Source organism: Gossypium hirsutum, chromosome D08, assembly GCF_007990345.1.
Source record: "Gossypium hirsutum isolate 1008001.06 chromosome D08, Gossypium_hirsutum_v2.1, whole genome shotgun sequence".
Taxonomy (NCBI): domain Eukaryota; kingdom Viridiplantae; phylum Streptophyta; class Magnoliopsida; order Malvales; family Malvaceae; genus Gossypium; species Gossypium hirsutum.
In genome coordinates, this window is record NC_053444.1 from 64,916,622 (window position 1) to 64,934,764 (window position 18,143).

The following is an 18,143-nucleotide window of genomic DNA, read 5'->3' on the forward strand; positions in this document are numbered from 1 at the left end:
CTATATTTTTTAAAGCAATATATATATATATAAAGACAAAACATGTGTAATTAACTGTTGCTGAAATTGACATTTAAAATATGTGGAGAATTAATTACCACTTATTTTACTGAATTTATATAAATTCTAGTTCACAATTGCTCCAGTCAATGTAAACAGTTTTAACATAATTAACTTTTGCCTTGACTTTTAATCTCAATTAAGTGTACACGTGTCGTTAAATTAAGTTGTCAATTGGCATACATATAACTATGCCAAGTAAGGTTGCTTTCTTTATTTATAACTTTATAATACTAATATATATATAATTCAACACAAATTCTAAAAAAAAAAATTCTTTTAGTGTTAGAATATTGAAAATAAGATTTGATGTAAAACTTTATAAACTAGTATTTATCATGTTAAATCATCAAGAATAAAACTAAATGCGAAAACGTACTTACACTCATTAGTTTTTTAGAATCTTCGATTTTGTAGTTTTGATCTTCTAAATTAACACACAAGTAATTCAAAGAATGTGGCTATCTTTTTTCTAAAGTTGAGATATTAGAAAAAGTTTTTAACCAGTCCATTATCAATTAAAATTTAGTTACTAGCGTATTTACACATATTTGACCTATATTTTATTTAATAGTTAAAATTCAATAAACTTTAACTAAATTAAATTTAACTAAATTAACTATTTTAATTTAGATTAATTTTTTATGATAATAAATAATAACATATAATAATAATTATTATTATATATGTGATGTTCACATTTTTCAATACTTTTAAGATGAAAATTAATTTACATGATTTAACGTGATATAATTTAAGTTAAAATGGAGGATGTCTTAAAATAGTATGCTATTATGTGTTTTGATGCGAGTGATAATGACAAAGTTGAGTGCAGGTCATGATAGAAATCCTAATCTTAAAAGGACCACAGAAATTAGGCTTTTTTATAAAACTAACTTAAAAATTTTAATTAATTATATAAATGATATATTTTTTTAATTAAACATGTAAATAACTTAAAATTTACCGTGAAAGTTGATGAAGTCAAAGAGTTTAGTGCCACCAGAATAAAAAAAATTTAATTTTTTAGTAGAGCTATGTAAAATAATGCCACCTATATAAATATTAAAGAAATACTGTAATTTTTAAAAAATAGAGAGACTTAAAAAAAATTTTCCTTTTTTAGTAGAGTCAAATAAATTGGCGCCACCCATCCGTTCCCAAAGTTGCTCACTCCTTTGTCCAATGAGATTTTTTTTTCTTTAAAGTTTTTTAAATTTTGCATATATTAATTTTTTTTTGTCTTTACCTATTAAAAAATATTTTAAAATTAGTTATACTTAAATTTTTTAAATATATTTAAAATTTTAATATATTAAGTATATTAAAAACTTAAAATTGGTTATACTCAACATTTTCTTTAACATATTTAAAATTTTAATATATTTAAGTTTTTTAAAAATTTTAAAATATTAAATATATTAAAATTTGTAATATATTAAAATTTTAAAATTGGTTATACTTAACATTTTTTAATATATTTAAATTTTTTTAAGTTTTTAAAATTTTAAATATATTAAGAATATTTTTTGTCTTTACCTATTAAAAATTTATATTAAGTATATTAAAATTTTAAATATATTAAAAAATATATTAAATATATTAAAATTTTAAAATTAATTATACTTAACATTTTTAATATATTTAAAATTTTAGAAAACTTAGAAAAAGAAAATCACATTGCAATTGGAAACAGGTGGCGCTGATTTATTTGGCTCCAACAGAAAATGGAAATTTTTTGTAAAGTCTCCCCATTTTTCAAAAATTATAGTATTTCCTTGATATTTATACATGTGGCGTCAATTTATTTCGCTCCACCAGAAAATGGAAAATTTTTTTTAAAGTCTCCCCATTTTCAGAAATTATAGTATTTCTTTAATATTTATACAGGTGGCGCCATTCTATATGACTCCACCAGAAAATCGATTTTTTTATCCCAGTTGCTGACGTGGCATGTTGGTAGCGCCAAACTCTTTGGCTCCACCAACTTTCACTGTAAATTTTATGTCATTTATATGTTTAATAAAAAAATAGGTCATTTATGTAATTAATTAAATTTTTTAGGTTAATTTTATAAAAAAACCCAGAAATGGTAAGCATCATAGATGACATTGAAACCACATGTTTATCTGAAACATAATTTTTGAGAAAATGAACGGTCTAACATAGACGAGTCACGTTGATGGAAGACGCTTTTTAATATTTATTTATGGGTAAATTCACAACACCTCACTCAATTATAGTTGATTATCTTTTTTTAGTCATCCAATTATTTAAAGTTTCAAAAAGATCATCCAATTAATTGGGTTTGTTCTTTTTATCCTTTCTCGTTAATTGTCTAATGGAACACGTGACTTAACTGTTATTCCATTATTTTTACTTTTTTTTAATTGAAATATATTAAAATATAAATATTCAGTATTCGTTAGAGATTTTGATATATAGTTGCAAATTTTAGTATCTATAAAAGTTTTTGGTGTTTGATTACGAATTTTGATATCATATTAGAAATATTGGTACAATTTATTAGTTCCGACACATAGGTGGAAAAGGAAAAAAAATTAGTATACCAAAATATGTAAAATCTTTCATTAAAAGTTGTAATATCCGTTAAAGATTTTGATATTTGATTAGAGATTTCGATATCCATAAGAAACAATTTTGATATTTAATTACAAATTTTAATAATTATTATTAAAAATATTTTTATCACATTAAAAATATCGATAAAACCTTGCATACAATATAACTTCCGTCTCACCCAAGTTTCCTTCAATTGACTTTTTTCCCTTACATACCTTTCTAGGTTTCAAATAAATTTGAGAGGAAGGCCAAGATTTTTAGAATGTGTATTAGCAGATTTTAATTTAGGTGTTTTATAATTTATAAATTTTTTTATTAATAATAATAAAATTATATTTTGACCCTCTCAAAAATAATAAAAAATTTTCGCAAAATTACATTTTTATAATTTATTAAAATATATTTTTACTATTATAAAAATATACGAATTTTCTTAAATTTATTGAGAGTAAATAATACTGTAGTAGTATGACACTGAAGATAGTACAAACTTGGAGGACGAGATCAGTGTACCCACAAAAATAACACAAAATATAGACAATAATACTATTTGATGTGCTGCAATAATATTACATAGCAACACTTATTTCATGCAACTTATACCTTTCAATTAGATTGAGATGCTATTTGGAATTCCCTTGCCAGAAATGCCAACATCACCTGTTGGATAAAGCAAATTATAAGGAACATTGACGGTACCAACCCTGTTCTTCAATGTCTTGTCTGTGTTCATCTTTAAGATTTCCCCTTCAATTTCAGCAAGTCTCTTATTGAAAGCATCCGAAGCTGCTAGGGGAATTGCATCGGTGGTCCAGTTGGGGGTTCGTTGTCCAAGATACACCTCATCCGATGCGTGGTTCGACAGCGTTTCGAGCACCGTAATGACGGTCAGGGATTGTAGCTGAGAAGACATGGTTCTAAAGAAGACCTTCTCAGGGTTCTTTTCAAGCTCTGCATACTCAGGGGTGCCTTTCTCAGGCATGAACCTTCGGCTTAGTGTTGGGCGGTTGGGGAAGTAGCCTCCGTAGGCGTATTGTCCGTAGTTGACAGCTGCATGGAGTGCAGAAGCGATCCATATGATAATGGTGCAAGATTGAATCAGGTTTTCAAGGTTCTGCATTTTAGGCCACCACGGGTCGCTTTTTTTGTCACCATGACCCACCTCTCGGAGTTCCTTCCACCATGCTTGAATTTCAGGGTCCCGTTGAACCGTTTCATCGGTCTTGTAGTAGAATGAGCAGTAATCTCTGACCCATTTTTCAATAGCAAACCAGATCTTCAACCCATCAACAGCGTATGGGTAGTCTTTTATCAATAGTCGGTCAAGGTCATCCAGAGATTTGATATCACCATCTGCAATCCCTCTGATAAAAAATAGAAAACAAAAGACCATATAATTCCTATGAAAACATATATACTATAAATCCCTGGTTAATTTTTGTACTAAGATTATTATAATACCTTTTCTTGAGATCATTGGGAAGAGCCTGATCCATGAAATTCCAACTCTTGTAAATTACAGAGGACATCTCTAGAGAGTATTTTCCAGGACAAAATGTCTTCTCTATAATTCCATTAGCATTAATGAGCAATTCTCTAGCCAATGCATTAATAGTCATGGTGTCACGGAAGTGAGGATGGAGAAGCTTATAAACTGGATGAACCACACTCAGCTGTCTGTTTGTTGCAATCACGAATGGCTCTAGCACTGCATGAGTGTTCAACCTGACACCAAATCAAAAACACAGCCTATGTAAGCTTCAAATACATATATGTATATGTAGTCTTCTTTGGCGCATGCATGTCCTTACCAGTGGCTCACTAGCTGGTGGTGACCAGAATCATTCACATTTACAAAAGCTTTAGCAAGCTGCCAAATCCAACCCTCAACTCCATGTTCACCTGGAGTGTATACTTTGCAAACGCATCCAATTTTATCTCCTTCCATTTTTGGCAAGCTCAATTCAATGGTCACTGGCTTCAATGTATTATCCCCTCTCAAGAACAGAATTGTCCTAGATGCATATGTCTTTGCTTCTGTATACTCGTTTATCATCTTAAGGGCATAAGTGTGTCGTGATGGTCCAATATAAATAGCCTTTTGCTCGTCAGTGCCTGTGTCACGTCCATAGATCATTAGTGATATACCAAGAAATAAAGAAAAAGATAGATATATATATAATATTACCTCTTTAACAGTAAGTCCATCTAAGTTATACTCAATGTCTTGTTTGGTTATTGAACTGTTTTGATTAACATACACTTCAGGATCTAAGTTGCTCACTGGAGGGAATTCCTGCAATTGATTTCATAGTGTTATAAGTTGAATATATAAAACAATATCTAAACCCTTTACATACATAAAGTTTGAGTGTTTTTTGTTTCCTAATTTTGCTTTTAATGTCAAACTTCCTGTAAAAAATGGATTTCAACAAAAGTTGGAGCGTTTGAGCAAAAAAATAGGCTTGAACAAAAAATAGGATTCGTTTTTAAAACGGGTCAGGACTTGGGTAGAATTTTTTTGGAAACATTTATTTTAATATTTTTAGTGTAGTTGATGTATTATATTTTTTAGATTTATTTTTATATAAAAATAATTTAAAAAACCTTAATATGAGTAGGTCAGATCGGATTCGGGTTTAACATTTTTAATCTAAGTCGTACTTGAGTAGATTTTTAGGTCCTTTTTTAGGCCAGGATCGAGCCTATAAAACAAGTCTAAAATTTTACATCAGTTCGAGTCGAACCTAACCTGACCCGACCCATGATCAAGTCTAATATAACTAGAAATAGGTAGCCTCGACCACCTAATTAAACGTAAGGCCCTGTTAGTTCAATTCAAATCCCTTTTATACCCTTCATTAAGTCAACAATTTATTTTTTTAATCTCTCAAAAAATTTAATAATTCAGTTTATGTAATTTTATAACAAATACATGTCTTCGCCCCCTAATTGGACGAAAGTGATTGACTGAGTTCTTTTTTATTAAGCTTACTTTGAGAAGCTGAATAAGAAGAGGGTTCAATCCTGCAATCATTTCTCTTCCAAATTCTTCATCTGTCCTCCATGCAATAGGATTACTCCGATCTGCTCCCAAGTAGTCAACATATTAAAAATACATACATACATACATACATACATACATACATACATACAATAGGACTACTCCGATCCTCTAAATAAACACATGCATGCATGCATGCATGGAATATTTAATAACACTAAAATTTGTTCACCTTGAATCACTTGAGGCACTGGATATTTTAAGAGCTGTTGGCCATCAGATCGGAAAAACTCCTGCACCATCTCCAAAGGGATGGTACTTGCGATTTGATTGACAAGATCAGTAGGAAGTGGGATTCCATTGAAGTAGAGATTGTCCACGTCTTTAAACGAGTCGAACTCATTAGGCGTAAGATTAACATAAGCTTCCAGTAATGGAATGATTTGATTAACTAAGCCCTTCAGATTAAAAGCAATAAAGTCCGATAGCTTCAAATGACCAAATTGCTCATCTCGTGGGACGTAGATGTTTAGAACTTCCGGAAGAAAAACCCTGCTCTCAGTGTTTGGATCTATGAACAGATTAAGAAAAACGTAAGATTATAGATATCCCAGTATACTCAATGTCCAAAAACTTTATCCGAACCTGTTTTGGAAGGTGGTCTGCTGGTTCTTCCTCTCCGAGGATAAGGATACTGTGCGGAACCTCCAAGAACCGGACGAGCGAGGTCTGCACCGTTATCGGGATCACCCAAATCATTGTACAAAGCATAGTCATAAACACGATCTCCTGTTTTCAGCTCTCCAATCCCTTCCCCTCTCAACGCCTTTAGCTCTTCTTCTCTGTATATACGCAGCGCTGCTGGCATCTCATGCGGAAGATATGTCTACAAAAAGAATTCTGCTTGAATACGAAATCTGGCTTTAATTCATTTGATTCATAATCATAAAATCATGTTTAATACCTTGTTAGCGAAGAAGATTCGTGGTTGTTTATACAGTTTATCAGGATAAACCCACGAGTCGCAAACAAAATGAATTCGACCTTCGCCAGGAACATCTTCAAGAGTAATTGTCTTTAAGAAAAACTCAGCCGCATGATTATTTCGTAGGATGATAGCTCCAGGAATTCCAAGCTCTTCATCCCACTCAAATGAAACCTTATACAACGAATCACTACCAGCCAATGGAGGAGTATATGTGAGGTTCCAATACTCCAATGCCTCTAATTTCCCCAGCTTTCCTCCATTTTCATTTGCTACAGCACAACAATTTTGATTTCTTTTAAACATTATTATATTTATAATTTCAAAAAAAAAAAAAAAAAGAGTTGGCAATGAAACGTACCAGGATCGGTATTTTCAGCACTGACGAGCTGGAGAGTGACACCATTGCCAAGCAACTCGAAAAGGCCATCAACTACGGTTGAGGTCAAGGAAGTGAAGTCCAAAAAATTCTTCTTAACTAAAACAACACTGCCTGTAACGGTCTTGGTGGTTTTATTGATGCCGGTAATGTCGCTGACAACATTACCGATAGAACTCGCTAGATCTCCGAGAACCATTTTTTTTCTGGGATCTTATTAGCTACTAGAAATATATGACTTGGATTGTTTGAAGTTGGTGTGCCGAAATAAGAGAAATGTTCGGATATTTATAGGGAAACTTAGATTAAAGAATTAATTAATTGAGACAAGGCTAATAGGATATCGTAAGCCGATGAAACCTTATGTGGAAATACGCCACGTTGTTAAATTTGACAAAATTTAAATTTTTATATATTAGATTAAAGAATAAATTATTTGTTAAAAGTTTTATTTATTTTTACTGTTAAAATTTTATTTTTGCAGGTCACATGTTATGTGTAATTACTTTTAACAATAAAAATAGATAAAATTTTAATGGACTAAATTACTTTTTAAATTAACATACATCGACTAATTTATTCAATTTTATATATAAATTTTATCTGAAAAATAAATGTATAATTTAAATCGAAAGAATATTTGAAAAAACTTTGATGATCATTTTTTTTCAACAACAAAAAAGAAAATATTTAACATCATTGTCGTATGAAGTTAGATAGGGTGAAATTTAATAGATTACTTTTAAAAAATATTATTTTTTATTAATATTATATTTAAAATTTTTAATTAAATTAGTGTCAGGGATCTATGGAAACTAATTCAAATGAAAAATGATTAATAGATAATTTTTTATCTATAAAAATATTAATTTAAATTTAAAATTTTGTACATTTTAGTTCTTTTATTTTCTTAGTTCAACCGCAACTTCATTTAAATTATATATATATATGATATTTAATAAATATATATTGACGTAAATTTATTTAGACTACAACTGTCTTATAATCTAATTAAATTTAACTTTTTACCGAAAGGTAAGAATAAAAAAAAGTGTATAATTCACTTTTTTTAAATAATCTAAATTAATTAATTAATTATGAAAAAACTCAAGGAAAAAATAAAATACGAAAATGACTTAAAATCTATAGTGTTCGTCGTTGTCGTCTAACACACCGGCAACACCGCCCCCCATGATGACCTAATGATTGGTTTTAAAAAAAATTTTGGGTGTCACCACTGTGGCAGACGACACCATATGTATTTTTTAAATTACCTGTAAAAGAAATGGGTATTCACGATGAAAATATATATTTTTTAATGAGTGTCATCGGTTTGTCAGGCAACATCGATAATTTTAAAAAAAATAAGTTTTACCAGTGTGTCAAGCAGCACTGATGAAAATTTAAAAAAAAAATAGAACAGAAAAAAGAAGAAACTAAAAAGAAACAATTGAAATAGAAAAAAATAATAATAAAGGGGAAATCTCATGATCGATACTTGCTTGTTGCTTCATAGGTAGTCCTTATCTTCTAGACTTGTGTTTAGTTTTCCTTACGTAAGTTTTTCAATCCACTAATGGTGGCACTGGCAAGCCAATAAGTCAAGAATCACCTATGAAGCAAGCATCGATCACAAAACTTCTCCTTTTATTTATTTCTGTTTTTTTTTCTATTTCATTTGTTTCTTTTTAGCTTCTTTTTCTAAAACTTCCCACCGATGATGCTTGCCACATCAGTGGCATCTATTACAAAATATTTTTCCTTTTTTTTTTCTCCACCATGAATACTCGTATTTTTCACGAGTATTTCAAAAAATACATGTTGGTATCACTTGACACAGTGATGGCATAAAAAAGAATCTTTCGAAAAAAATATCATTGAGTCATCATGAGAGTGGTGTTGTCGGTGTATCAGGCGACACACCGACGTGCAATACCGTAAATTTCAAGTCATTTTAGTATTTAATTTTTTCCTTCAATTATTTTCATAATTAATTAAGGGTGTACAATGTTGGTTTTGGGCGAGAGAAGCAAAGTTAATAGTTATTTTAGAAGAAAACCAAAGCTAATATTATAACATCCTTAATCTCTTTCATTCAAATATTATCTCCTTAACAAACTAAATCATATCACTAATTAATTGTTGGCCTGCAGTTTTAAATAATATAATATCATATAATTGGTTCACCCACTATATTTTACAATTTTTTAATAAATAATAAATTTATTTTTTGAGTTTTTGATATTTTTACAGATTTTTTTCATAATTTTTTTTATTTTTCTCTTTTTAGTTTTGCACTCATTTTAAATGAATCTATACAATCATTTATCTAAAAGGTGTGAATCTGCTGCATCAAATGAGTACTTGACAAAAACTTTAATCACGACTTCGTACAAGTTAAGACTTCAAATTCAAGTTTAAAGTCTTAACTTGTATGAAATTGTGGTTAAAATTCTTATCATACACTTGTTTAATACGGATTTAAACCTTGTCATCCCACCCCCATCCTCAATATTGTATTAAAAAAAATTCAAGTTTAAATCTAGACAATTTCTTTCCCGTTTTTGATAAAAATGAAATCATATTCAAATACTAATGCTTAAGTGAAAAAATCTATGTAACAAATTTATAAAAAGTCACAGTAAAAATTAAATTTGGGGCCTTACCTTGATAATTATTCTCAAATTGGGGTTTGAACTTTTCTTTATCCAAGTTAGTTTCTGAACTTGATAATTATTTACACATTAGGGCTTGAGTTGAACTTGTTTTGTCCAAGTTAGTCCTTGAACTTGACAATTATTCTCATATTGCGGCATAAATTTTTTTTATCCAAGTTAATCCATAATATTTACTTAAAAAGAATTTGACAAAAAAAAGTTCATACTCGATTGTTAGAACAATTCTCAAGTTCATGGACTACTAACTTGGGCAAAAAAAAAAAGTTCAGGTCCAATGTGAGAACAATCATCAAATCCAATCCCTAAACAGTGCTTTACCTTAAATATTATAATGTCCTGGGTTCAAATTTTATAATTCTCATTGTGTGTATGTACTTTTCGAAATTTATCAAAATATAAAAAAGATATAAATATACTCTTACTTTGTAAAATAAGTAAGCTTCCGATAATTTTATAATTAAAATCAAAATTCATAAGCTTACTATATATTATTATGAAATCTTATTCCAAAAACAAATGAATTAACTCACGTGTAGAATATGTCCGTTGAAAGATTAATGCAGTTTTGCAAAAAAAAAATAAATAAATAAAAATAGTTATTCAACCCAAAAGTTCGTATATCATTATCATACGAAGATACGTAGGCAATCTTTTTTTATTGTAATATATTTAAAGCTTTTAATTAAAATTGTGTTATGAGTTAATCAACATTAATTTAATTTAAAAATAAATAAAATAATTTTATTATTAAATATATTATTACGAGAGTATTTTTATTTTTATATTTTATATAAAATTAATAAAATACACCTTAAATCTAAGACTATTAATTTTATATTTCCATTTAATTTATACATAATTTTTAATAAATATGTGTCATAATTTATTTATATTTAACTTATTAAAAATGTAAGGAAAAAAAAAACGTGTATAATTCATGCTCAATTTTTAAGGGTGGACGAATGACAAACAAACCCATGCATGATGTGTGGATTTTCCGCGAGGTTTAATTTTTCCTTTTTAAATTAATCAATTTAATGATAATAAAAATGTAAACTACACGTTATTTTTATTTTAGTTACTTTAACCTTTTTCTTTTATCAAGATTAGATACTCTAATTAAGATAATTGTTGAAATTAATTACTAACATTAAAAATTTCATTAATCCATTAATAAATTATTGACGTGATATATTAATTCAATTTAATTGAATGACGATATGTAGCACTCTTTTTTACTTTTAATTAAAGTTTAAGGATTTTCCTGTAATTATTCCAAAAACTTTTTTTTTTTTTCTTTTCGCTTGATTGTGTACCTCTAGAGTGGAAAAACCACAACCCACCATTTTCTGCACTTCCTTTCCCATAGGATATATAGTTAGTAGTTAACTTGGGTTTTTCTCTATACCTGTTGTCGATCACTAGAGGAACATTTAGGAAGAAAGGCATGGCATGTTGGCCCTGTTCCAGTGTGCAACAGGGGCATTGAAGATAAAGCAGGTAGAAGGAAGAAACCATTGATCGATGAACAAAAATGTTTAAACTGGCTTAATTCGAAACAACTCAAATCAGTGGTTTACATATGTTTTGGGAGTGCCGTTGATTGAAGCCACAGGGCAGCACTTCATTTGGGTTGTGAGGAAAGGAAAGAGCAATAATGAAGAAGAGGAGTGGTTGCTTGAAGGATTTGGGGGTGTAAGTTAACTTAAATTTCAAAAACCCAGGAGCCCCAATTTTTGAAATTCGAGTTAACAATTAACTATCGCGTGTGCAGAAAATGGTGGGTTAGTCAAAAGTCAAAAAGTGTGCCGCAGGCTAATATGCCATATCAACAAAATTGACTAAATTGACAAAAAATAATTTAAAGTGACCAAAATAAAAATGATGTTATTTTAAAGTGACCCACGGTATAATTTAAAATAAAATAATGTCCCTAATTTGTGTTGTTTAAGGTTTATTAACATTTAAATTCGCACAATTTATTTTCTCCTGGATAATTAAAAAATGAAATTATATTTAAATATTAACAGTTAAATTATTATTTGGTTGCAATTTTGAAAGAAATTAAATCTTAAAATTTTACTTAGAAATTAATTCGATTTAAAAATATCAATTTAATCATTAAAATTGTAAACTTTTTTTTTGTTAAAATTTGTTATGTTTATTTTCCGTCAATCATACCCAACCCTTAAATAGGAAGAGAAACGTGTTTCAGCATGTTCGAACTTCGAACCCAAATCTTCTTGCAATGAAAACAAAACCGATACCAACCGAGCTAACAATTCATTGATCTTTTAAAATATAACTCTTTGTCTAAACTAACAAGATTATAATATAACCTGTTCAATCGCTCTTCATTCTAACATTTATTAGTTCAAATCAACAAATTTAGGTGATAATTAAGAGCAAAGTTCAGAATTGTGTAATGGAAGAGTCGAGATAAAATTAAAACAAAAAAATAGCCAAAGCTAATAATTTTATATTAGAATGTCTTATATTGAATTTTTAATGTTTGGAATGGGCCAAAAATGAAAATTTTCATTTAACAAAGAGGCTAAAAAATTAAATTAATTTGAGAGGGACTAAAATTGTAGTTGTACCATTAATAAAGGAGCAAGGGAATTTTCATTAAAAGACTAGACTTTAAACTCTTTCTTCATTTCAGTCGTCATTCAAAAGTAATTAATTTAAAAGAAGAAAAAAAGGTAGTACTTAATTTTCATTAAAAAAAGTATTAATAATTTAATCTAAAATGAACAGATAAGAAGTGGAAAAATTAGTCCTCGTGGGTGAAGTGGTATAACTTTAATAACCCTCCATCATACATGGTGTTGAAAAAAAAACAAAAGGTAGGATTTGAATGGATGGTTAGGTGCGGTACGGTGTATTTAGTTTATTTTTTGTCTCATATCATGATATTATTACAGTATTTAATTTCACTATCAATACTATTTTTATATTAACCACAAATAAACGCATTATTCATTCAAACTAAGCCTGAATCACGAAAAAAATTGAAAACAAAAATCATATCATAACAAAATTTGAGCTCTAATTCTAATCATTTTAACCTAAAGTCAATCGTGAACTTAAATATAATTATTCTAGATTTATTCAACATTTAAATTATGTATGATGACACAAAGTTAATAATAATACCACCACATTTATGCAGAAGTGCATTATGTGGAATCAATTTAATAACCCTCCACCACATGTAGGCGAAAAAGACTGAAATATTAGATAAGAACAAAAATAATAATATAAAAATTAGTTTCTCACCCATGTGATATAAGGGTTAAATTTATTCATTTAAAATTTTAAAAAATGATACATATGTGATAATACCATCATATATGACCGGCACAAAAACTCGTCTGAAAAGTAAGAAGATTTAGGTAAAATTATAAACCCCAAAAATGTGTTTGGACTAAAAAGGCCATCAGGCTTTAGGTAAACTTTTTTTATCCCGAATTTGCAAAAAGAAAAAGTTACTATTTTGTTTTCATTTTACTATCATATTGTTATTATTTTGTTGTTATTGTTTAAATATTGTATAACTATTGTTTTATTGTTGATTTTGCTACTATTTTAGGGGCATTTGATCGTTAAGTTGCATCTTCTTAATGTTATTTAAATATAAAAACTTTTTTTAATTTATTTTTAATTTGTTTATAAACATTTATTTTAATACTTTTAGCGTGTTTGATGTATTATATTTTTTAAATTTATTTTTATATAAAAGGTAATATAAATTTTTTTAATACAGACAAGTCTGACCGGGCCGGCTCAGGTTTTAGCTTTTTTATTCAGCCGAGCTTAGACAAAATTTAAGCCCATTTTTTAGGCTAGGTCGGGCCCAAGCCTATCAAATAGGCTTGGAATTTTGTTATGAGTCGACCCATGATCATCTCTATATACAAGGAAATATTAAAGTCTTCCGTAATTGGCACCTGTATTACTTTTTTTTTGGGTGTGTGTCATATGAGAAGATTATGGATAAATTTTAATTTCAACTTTTCAACTTTTTTTAGAATATAAAATGGTTAAATTTTAATTTAATATTTATATTTCACTCAAATTTTAATTTTAATCTTTATACTTTCATTTAACATAATTTGATACCTTAACTTTTGTAATGTCATTAATTAGTCTAAATATTTTATTTTAATTTAAATAATGATGCGAGTTTTTGAGAATTATTAGTACTGTTAAAATTATTTATTAAATTTAAGTCCATTATAGTGTTACTTTTTTGTTACATGGATACCAATTTTATTTTATTTTTCAAAATGCCACACCAGCACGCAAAAAAAAAAATTTAAATTTGGAATGTAAAGTGACTAAATTCCTAAAAATAAAAGTTTGAAGATTAAATTCTAAATATACAAAGAGCACAAAAACTTTGAGCAAATTGTAACCTTTAAATTTTTACATTATAATTTAGTCAAGAAACAAAAAATTAACCTAGTACAAAGTGCGGGTGAAAACCATGCTAGTACTATCTAAAGTACATAAAGTTTTCGTACACATGCTCTTTTATTTGTACTAAAATTCTTTAAAATGATCAGACACTCAATTAAGATATTGGTCTAGAGACAAATAATTTACCTTGAGATACTAAAAATATTTCAAATAATTAAAAGTATTATTTAAATTGAAATAACATTATTTTTCATTATGTAAATAATTTGAAGAAAAAAAACTTATCCGAACATATCACCTATAAAGATCTATCAATTATAAAATCCAGTTGATTAAACTATAAAACAATTATCATAGACAATATTTTTTCATAATTTTAATAATTTTGAAATAATCTTAATAATTTTAAAATCATTTGCTGACATGGCATATAAGATAAAATAGTATCATGTCAGCATTTAATTATATTTGGACCGTCACTTCAGCGGTTAATATTGACCGCTAATCAACTAACGGCTACGTTATCATGTCTATTAAAAATAGACTAACTTAACTAAAAAGACATTAGGAACCAAAGTGATCCTAAAAAACATAAAGGGTCAAAGTGACCAATCAATCCAACGTTAGAGACTATTTTTGACATTATGCCTTTTTTAATCCATTATTTTTTATTTTGAGCACAACTAAAAATATATGACACCCTTTGTCAAACCCACCGGCTATCAAATAACTTAATCTTCCCTAGAGTAGAATGGTTATGGCTTAAATATTCAATCTTATATTATTATTTGAATATAAAAAATTAACTCTTAAGGGCTTATGGTTGAATATTCTTTGGTAAAGTGGCTATGGTGAAAGAATAAATTCAATTATTTTGAAATTTACGAAAATCCTTTTAAATATATTTTTATGATTAAATGAGTTAACTCGAAGTATAGATATATTTGATCGTGAAGGTGTAACACAAACGAGCAACGCAATTGTTACCTTTATTCTTAACTATACGCAGGAGCTTGAGGCTTTGGGTGTATGTTCTTTGTCGACCAGGCTGGTTCAGGCATTAGTCGGGATCCTCCCTGTGTGTCTGTTGTAAAGATTAATTTCAATGCATCATTTCGTGTACAATCACGGATGGTTTTCGTGGGAATTATAATTAGAAACCATGAACATATCTTCTAGTAGTTGTGCAATTACAAAGGAACGTACCTGTCACGTTTGCTGCAGGGGCTATGACGTGTGTTTGGGCGCTCGAATTTGGCTGTGAACTGAAAATCAAATAATAATATATCTCCTCTAATTATTTTAAAAACTAGTTTGCACTTGTAAGAAGAAACAAAAAATACAATATAACCCATAAAATAAAAGAAACTCATGATAACTTTCTTAAAAATCAGCTTGGAATTTTCAATCTTGATGGAGTACTGCTTCAAAATCAACTTCCAATGTATTCTTTTGAGTAATTTTCGTGCTAAACTAAGACTCCTATCTTTCTCCCTTTTTATTTAAAGTGCCAAAAATCTAAAAATTGAAAATCTGCGTAACTAGTTACACGCCTGTGTGGCTCACACAGCCGTGTGGTCTAATCGTATAGAATACTATTGACCATGTGTAGCTTCCAAACAACTCCAATATTTTAATTTTTACTCGTTTTTCGCTCCTATTGTTGTCAAATGCTCCAAAAAAACTTCAAAAATATGAATTTAAAGCAAGTATATAATTCACAATTAACACCATTTAATCACTCAAAATGCACTACAAATAAGACATAAAAAATAATTTAAATATGGAATGGTCTAATATAAAATTTAGTTAGTGTTTATAAATATGAGCTGGTTTAACAAGAAATTTTCATATTTTGAGTCACTTAAGATCGACTTCTTTGGATATAAGTGATGGCCACATTTGCAATTTATGGTTCCAAAACAATTAGCGTTATTTTGAGATTCAATTATGGTACAATAATTCAATTCTTAATAAACATATTTGGAATTAAGGCATTAAACTACACAAAGTTTTAGCAGCATAATGTGCCTGAGAAGATTAAATTTTAGCAGCATGATTCAATATATGGTATAATAACTCAATTCTTTCCTACGGAGGATTGCTTCTACTGTTGTTTGTCCAATACGCCAGCTTACATCTGAATGTGGAGCTCATGCTCTTCGGGATTATGAGGTGACCATGGCGAAGCTAGGGGTTTGATAGGAACCCAAAAATTTTAATCTATAATATTTTAAATTAAGTAAAAATTCACTTGGTAGAAAAAAAAAATCATTTGGATCCTGGTTTGCCCAAATATAAAGTCGTAAAGATGGCTCCTGCTTTGTTCCATTATTATACTTTCTTGCTTCTTATAAAAGACCCAAAGTTTCATAGTTGTTTTTTACACAAACCGCACTAGTTGGGCTTAGGCTCCTCCTAGTATCCTTGAGATTGCCTTGCCTAGAGTTATACATACAGTTGGAAATAGATACGACTGTTTACTATTACCACTCTTGCATGCAGCAAGACTCAAAACACCCACACCGTATTTATATAAACATAAAAAGGAACGAAAAGCAGAAGCTCGAGTAAACCCTGTATGGCGCATATCAACCATTCACAACGGTACCACCATTTGGATGGAGGGTTTGGCCAGTCATGTAGGAGGAGCAGTGGTTACATGCAAGGAACACAAAGCATGGTGCAACCTCGCTGGGCTGCCCAGGTCTTTTCATTGGAACTTGAGCTCCAAACTGAGCGGTTTCCTCTTCATCAAATGATGCTGGTATCAATGGAGTCCATATGGGCCCGGGTGCTACGGCATTCACACGTATGCCTCGCTTCATCAGCTGTAGTGAAAGGCCTCTAGTGAAAGCCACAATTGCACCCTTGGTTGCTGTGTAATCAAGTAGCTTGTCATTCCCTTTATATGCATTTACGGATGTAGTATTGATTATGGAGCTGCCTTCTTTCATGTACTTCAGAGCATGCCTATGAATTATCAAATTATGAAATTGTTACCATCGCTATTGACCGAATTTTTCACTTGTTTTTCTTGGAAAGTTCTAAAGAATTACCTGGCCAGGAAGAATTGGGAATAGATGTTGGTCCTAAACACCCTATCAAGCCTCTCCTCATCAATCTCCTCCACACTGCTAGCCTTGTACTGTTCAGCCGCATTGTTAACCAGAATATCGATCCGACCAAATGCTTTTACGACCTCATCAACGACTTGTTTGCAGTTCTTATCGTACCCCAAATCAGCAGATACAGCCAGCGGGTCCTTGGCGGCTGAGGTCTTAGCCTTCCTCAGGATCTCCTGACTGTCTTGTGCATCCTTCTCCTCTTGAGACTTCACGTACGTAAAGGCCACCGTTGCTCCCTCGAGGGCAAAGCTGTGGCAAACTGCTCGGCCAATCCCCGAATCACCTCCAGTAACTAATGCCACCTTCCCCTGCAAAAACAAAAAGAAATTTACTCAAACATTCAGCATATATATGTGATGACATTTTTGGATTGTGTTTAGGAAACAATACTTGAAGCTTGTTGGAAGGCTGGTAGTTGGTGCTGTAGTACTCAGGGATAGGATTCATGACATGTTCTTTTCCTGGTTGTGCATCCTGTTTCTGAGGAGGTACCTGCTGTTGCTGCCCATCAGAAGCCATTCTGATATCTAACAATCTAACAGGTGATTTTCTCTGCTTCCTCGGAAAAAGGTTTCTAATAACTGGGGTTTTGTTTGGATACCAAGAAAGTACAGTAGGCAAGACTCTTGAGGAAATAAGCGAACGCGAAAACATATATATACGAGTATAGGATTTGGATGAATGCAGTGAATGGGAAAAGGTGGTGCAATGCAAAGGGTAATATAATGAGTTGTGAGGTAGACACGTAGGGCGACGTGGCAGTACAGGTTACAACGTGTCCTTCCTGTCACATGCAGTGGACACATCAGCGGGAACAGACGTTTTTGTTGACATGAGGTTCCATGTGATGTGAGGTGGTTCTAGCATGGTCTTTGAAACTGGTCTTTTTCTGATCTGAATT

The 18,143-nt window shown here is 30.1% G+C and overlaps 1 protein-coding gene and 1 pseudogene across 1 annotated transcript; both read right to left on the reverse strand.

Moving 5' to 3' along the window:
* Positions 1–3,135: 3,135 nt before the first annotated feature.
* On the reverse strand, positions 3,136–7,210 carry LOC107898380 (probable linoleate 9S-lipoxygenase 5; annotated as a pseudogene).
* Positions 7,211–16,412: 9,202 nt separating this feature from the next.
* Positions 16,413–17,923, reverse strand: LOC107899107 (NADPH-dependent aldehyde reductase 1, chloroplastic). The gene is made up of 3 exons (XM_016824717.2): positions 17,633–17,923; positions 17,174–17,550; positions 16,413–17,087 (listed from the first exon to the last, which is right to left on the reverse strand). The coding sequence occupies exons 1-3, from the start codon at positions 17,894–17,896 to the stop codon at positions 16,706–16,708; spliced, it is 1,023 nt and encodes a 340-aa protein (XP_016680206.1). The 5' UTR covers positions 17,897–17,923; the 3' UTR covers positions 16,413–16,705.
* Between the last annotated feature and the right edge of the window lie 220 nt (positions 17,924–18,143).

Bases quoted from the DNA above. Each gene is read 5' to 3' on its own strand.
- LOC107899107 (XM_016824717.2), bottom strand. From the start codon at position 17,896: ATGTTTTCGCGTTCGCTTATTTCCTCAAGAGTCTTGCCTACTGTACTT. The intron at 17,551-17,632 runs GTATTGTTTCCT...TTGTTTTTGCAG, and splicing joins AGCCTTCCAACAAGCTTCAA to GGGAAGGTGGCATTAGTTAC. The intron at 17,088-17,173 runs GTAATTCTTTAG...GATAATTCATAG, and splicing joins TCCCAATTCTTCCTGGCCAG to GCATGCTCTGAAGTACATGA.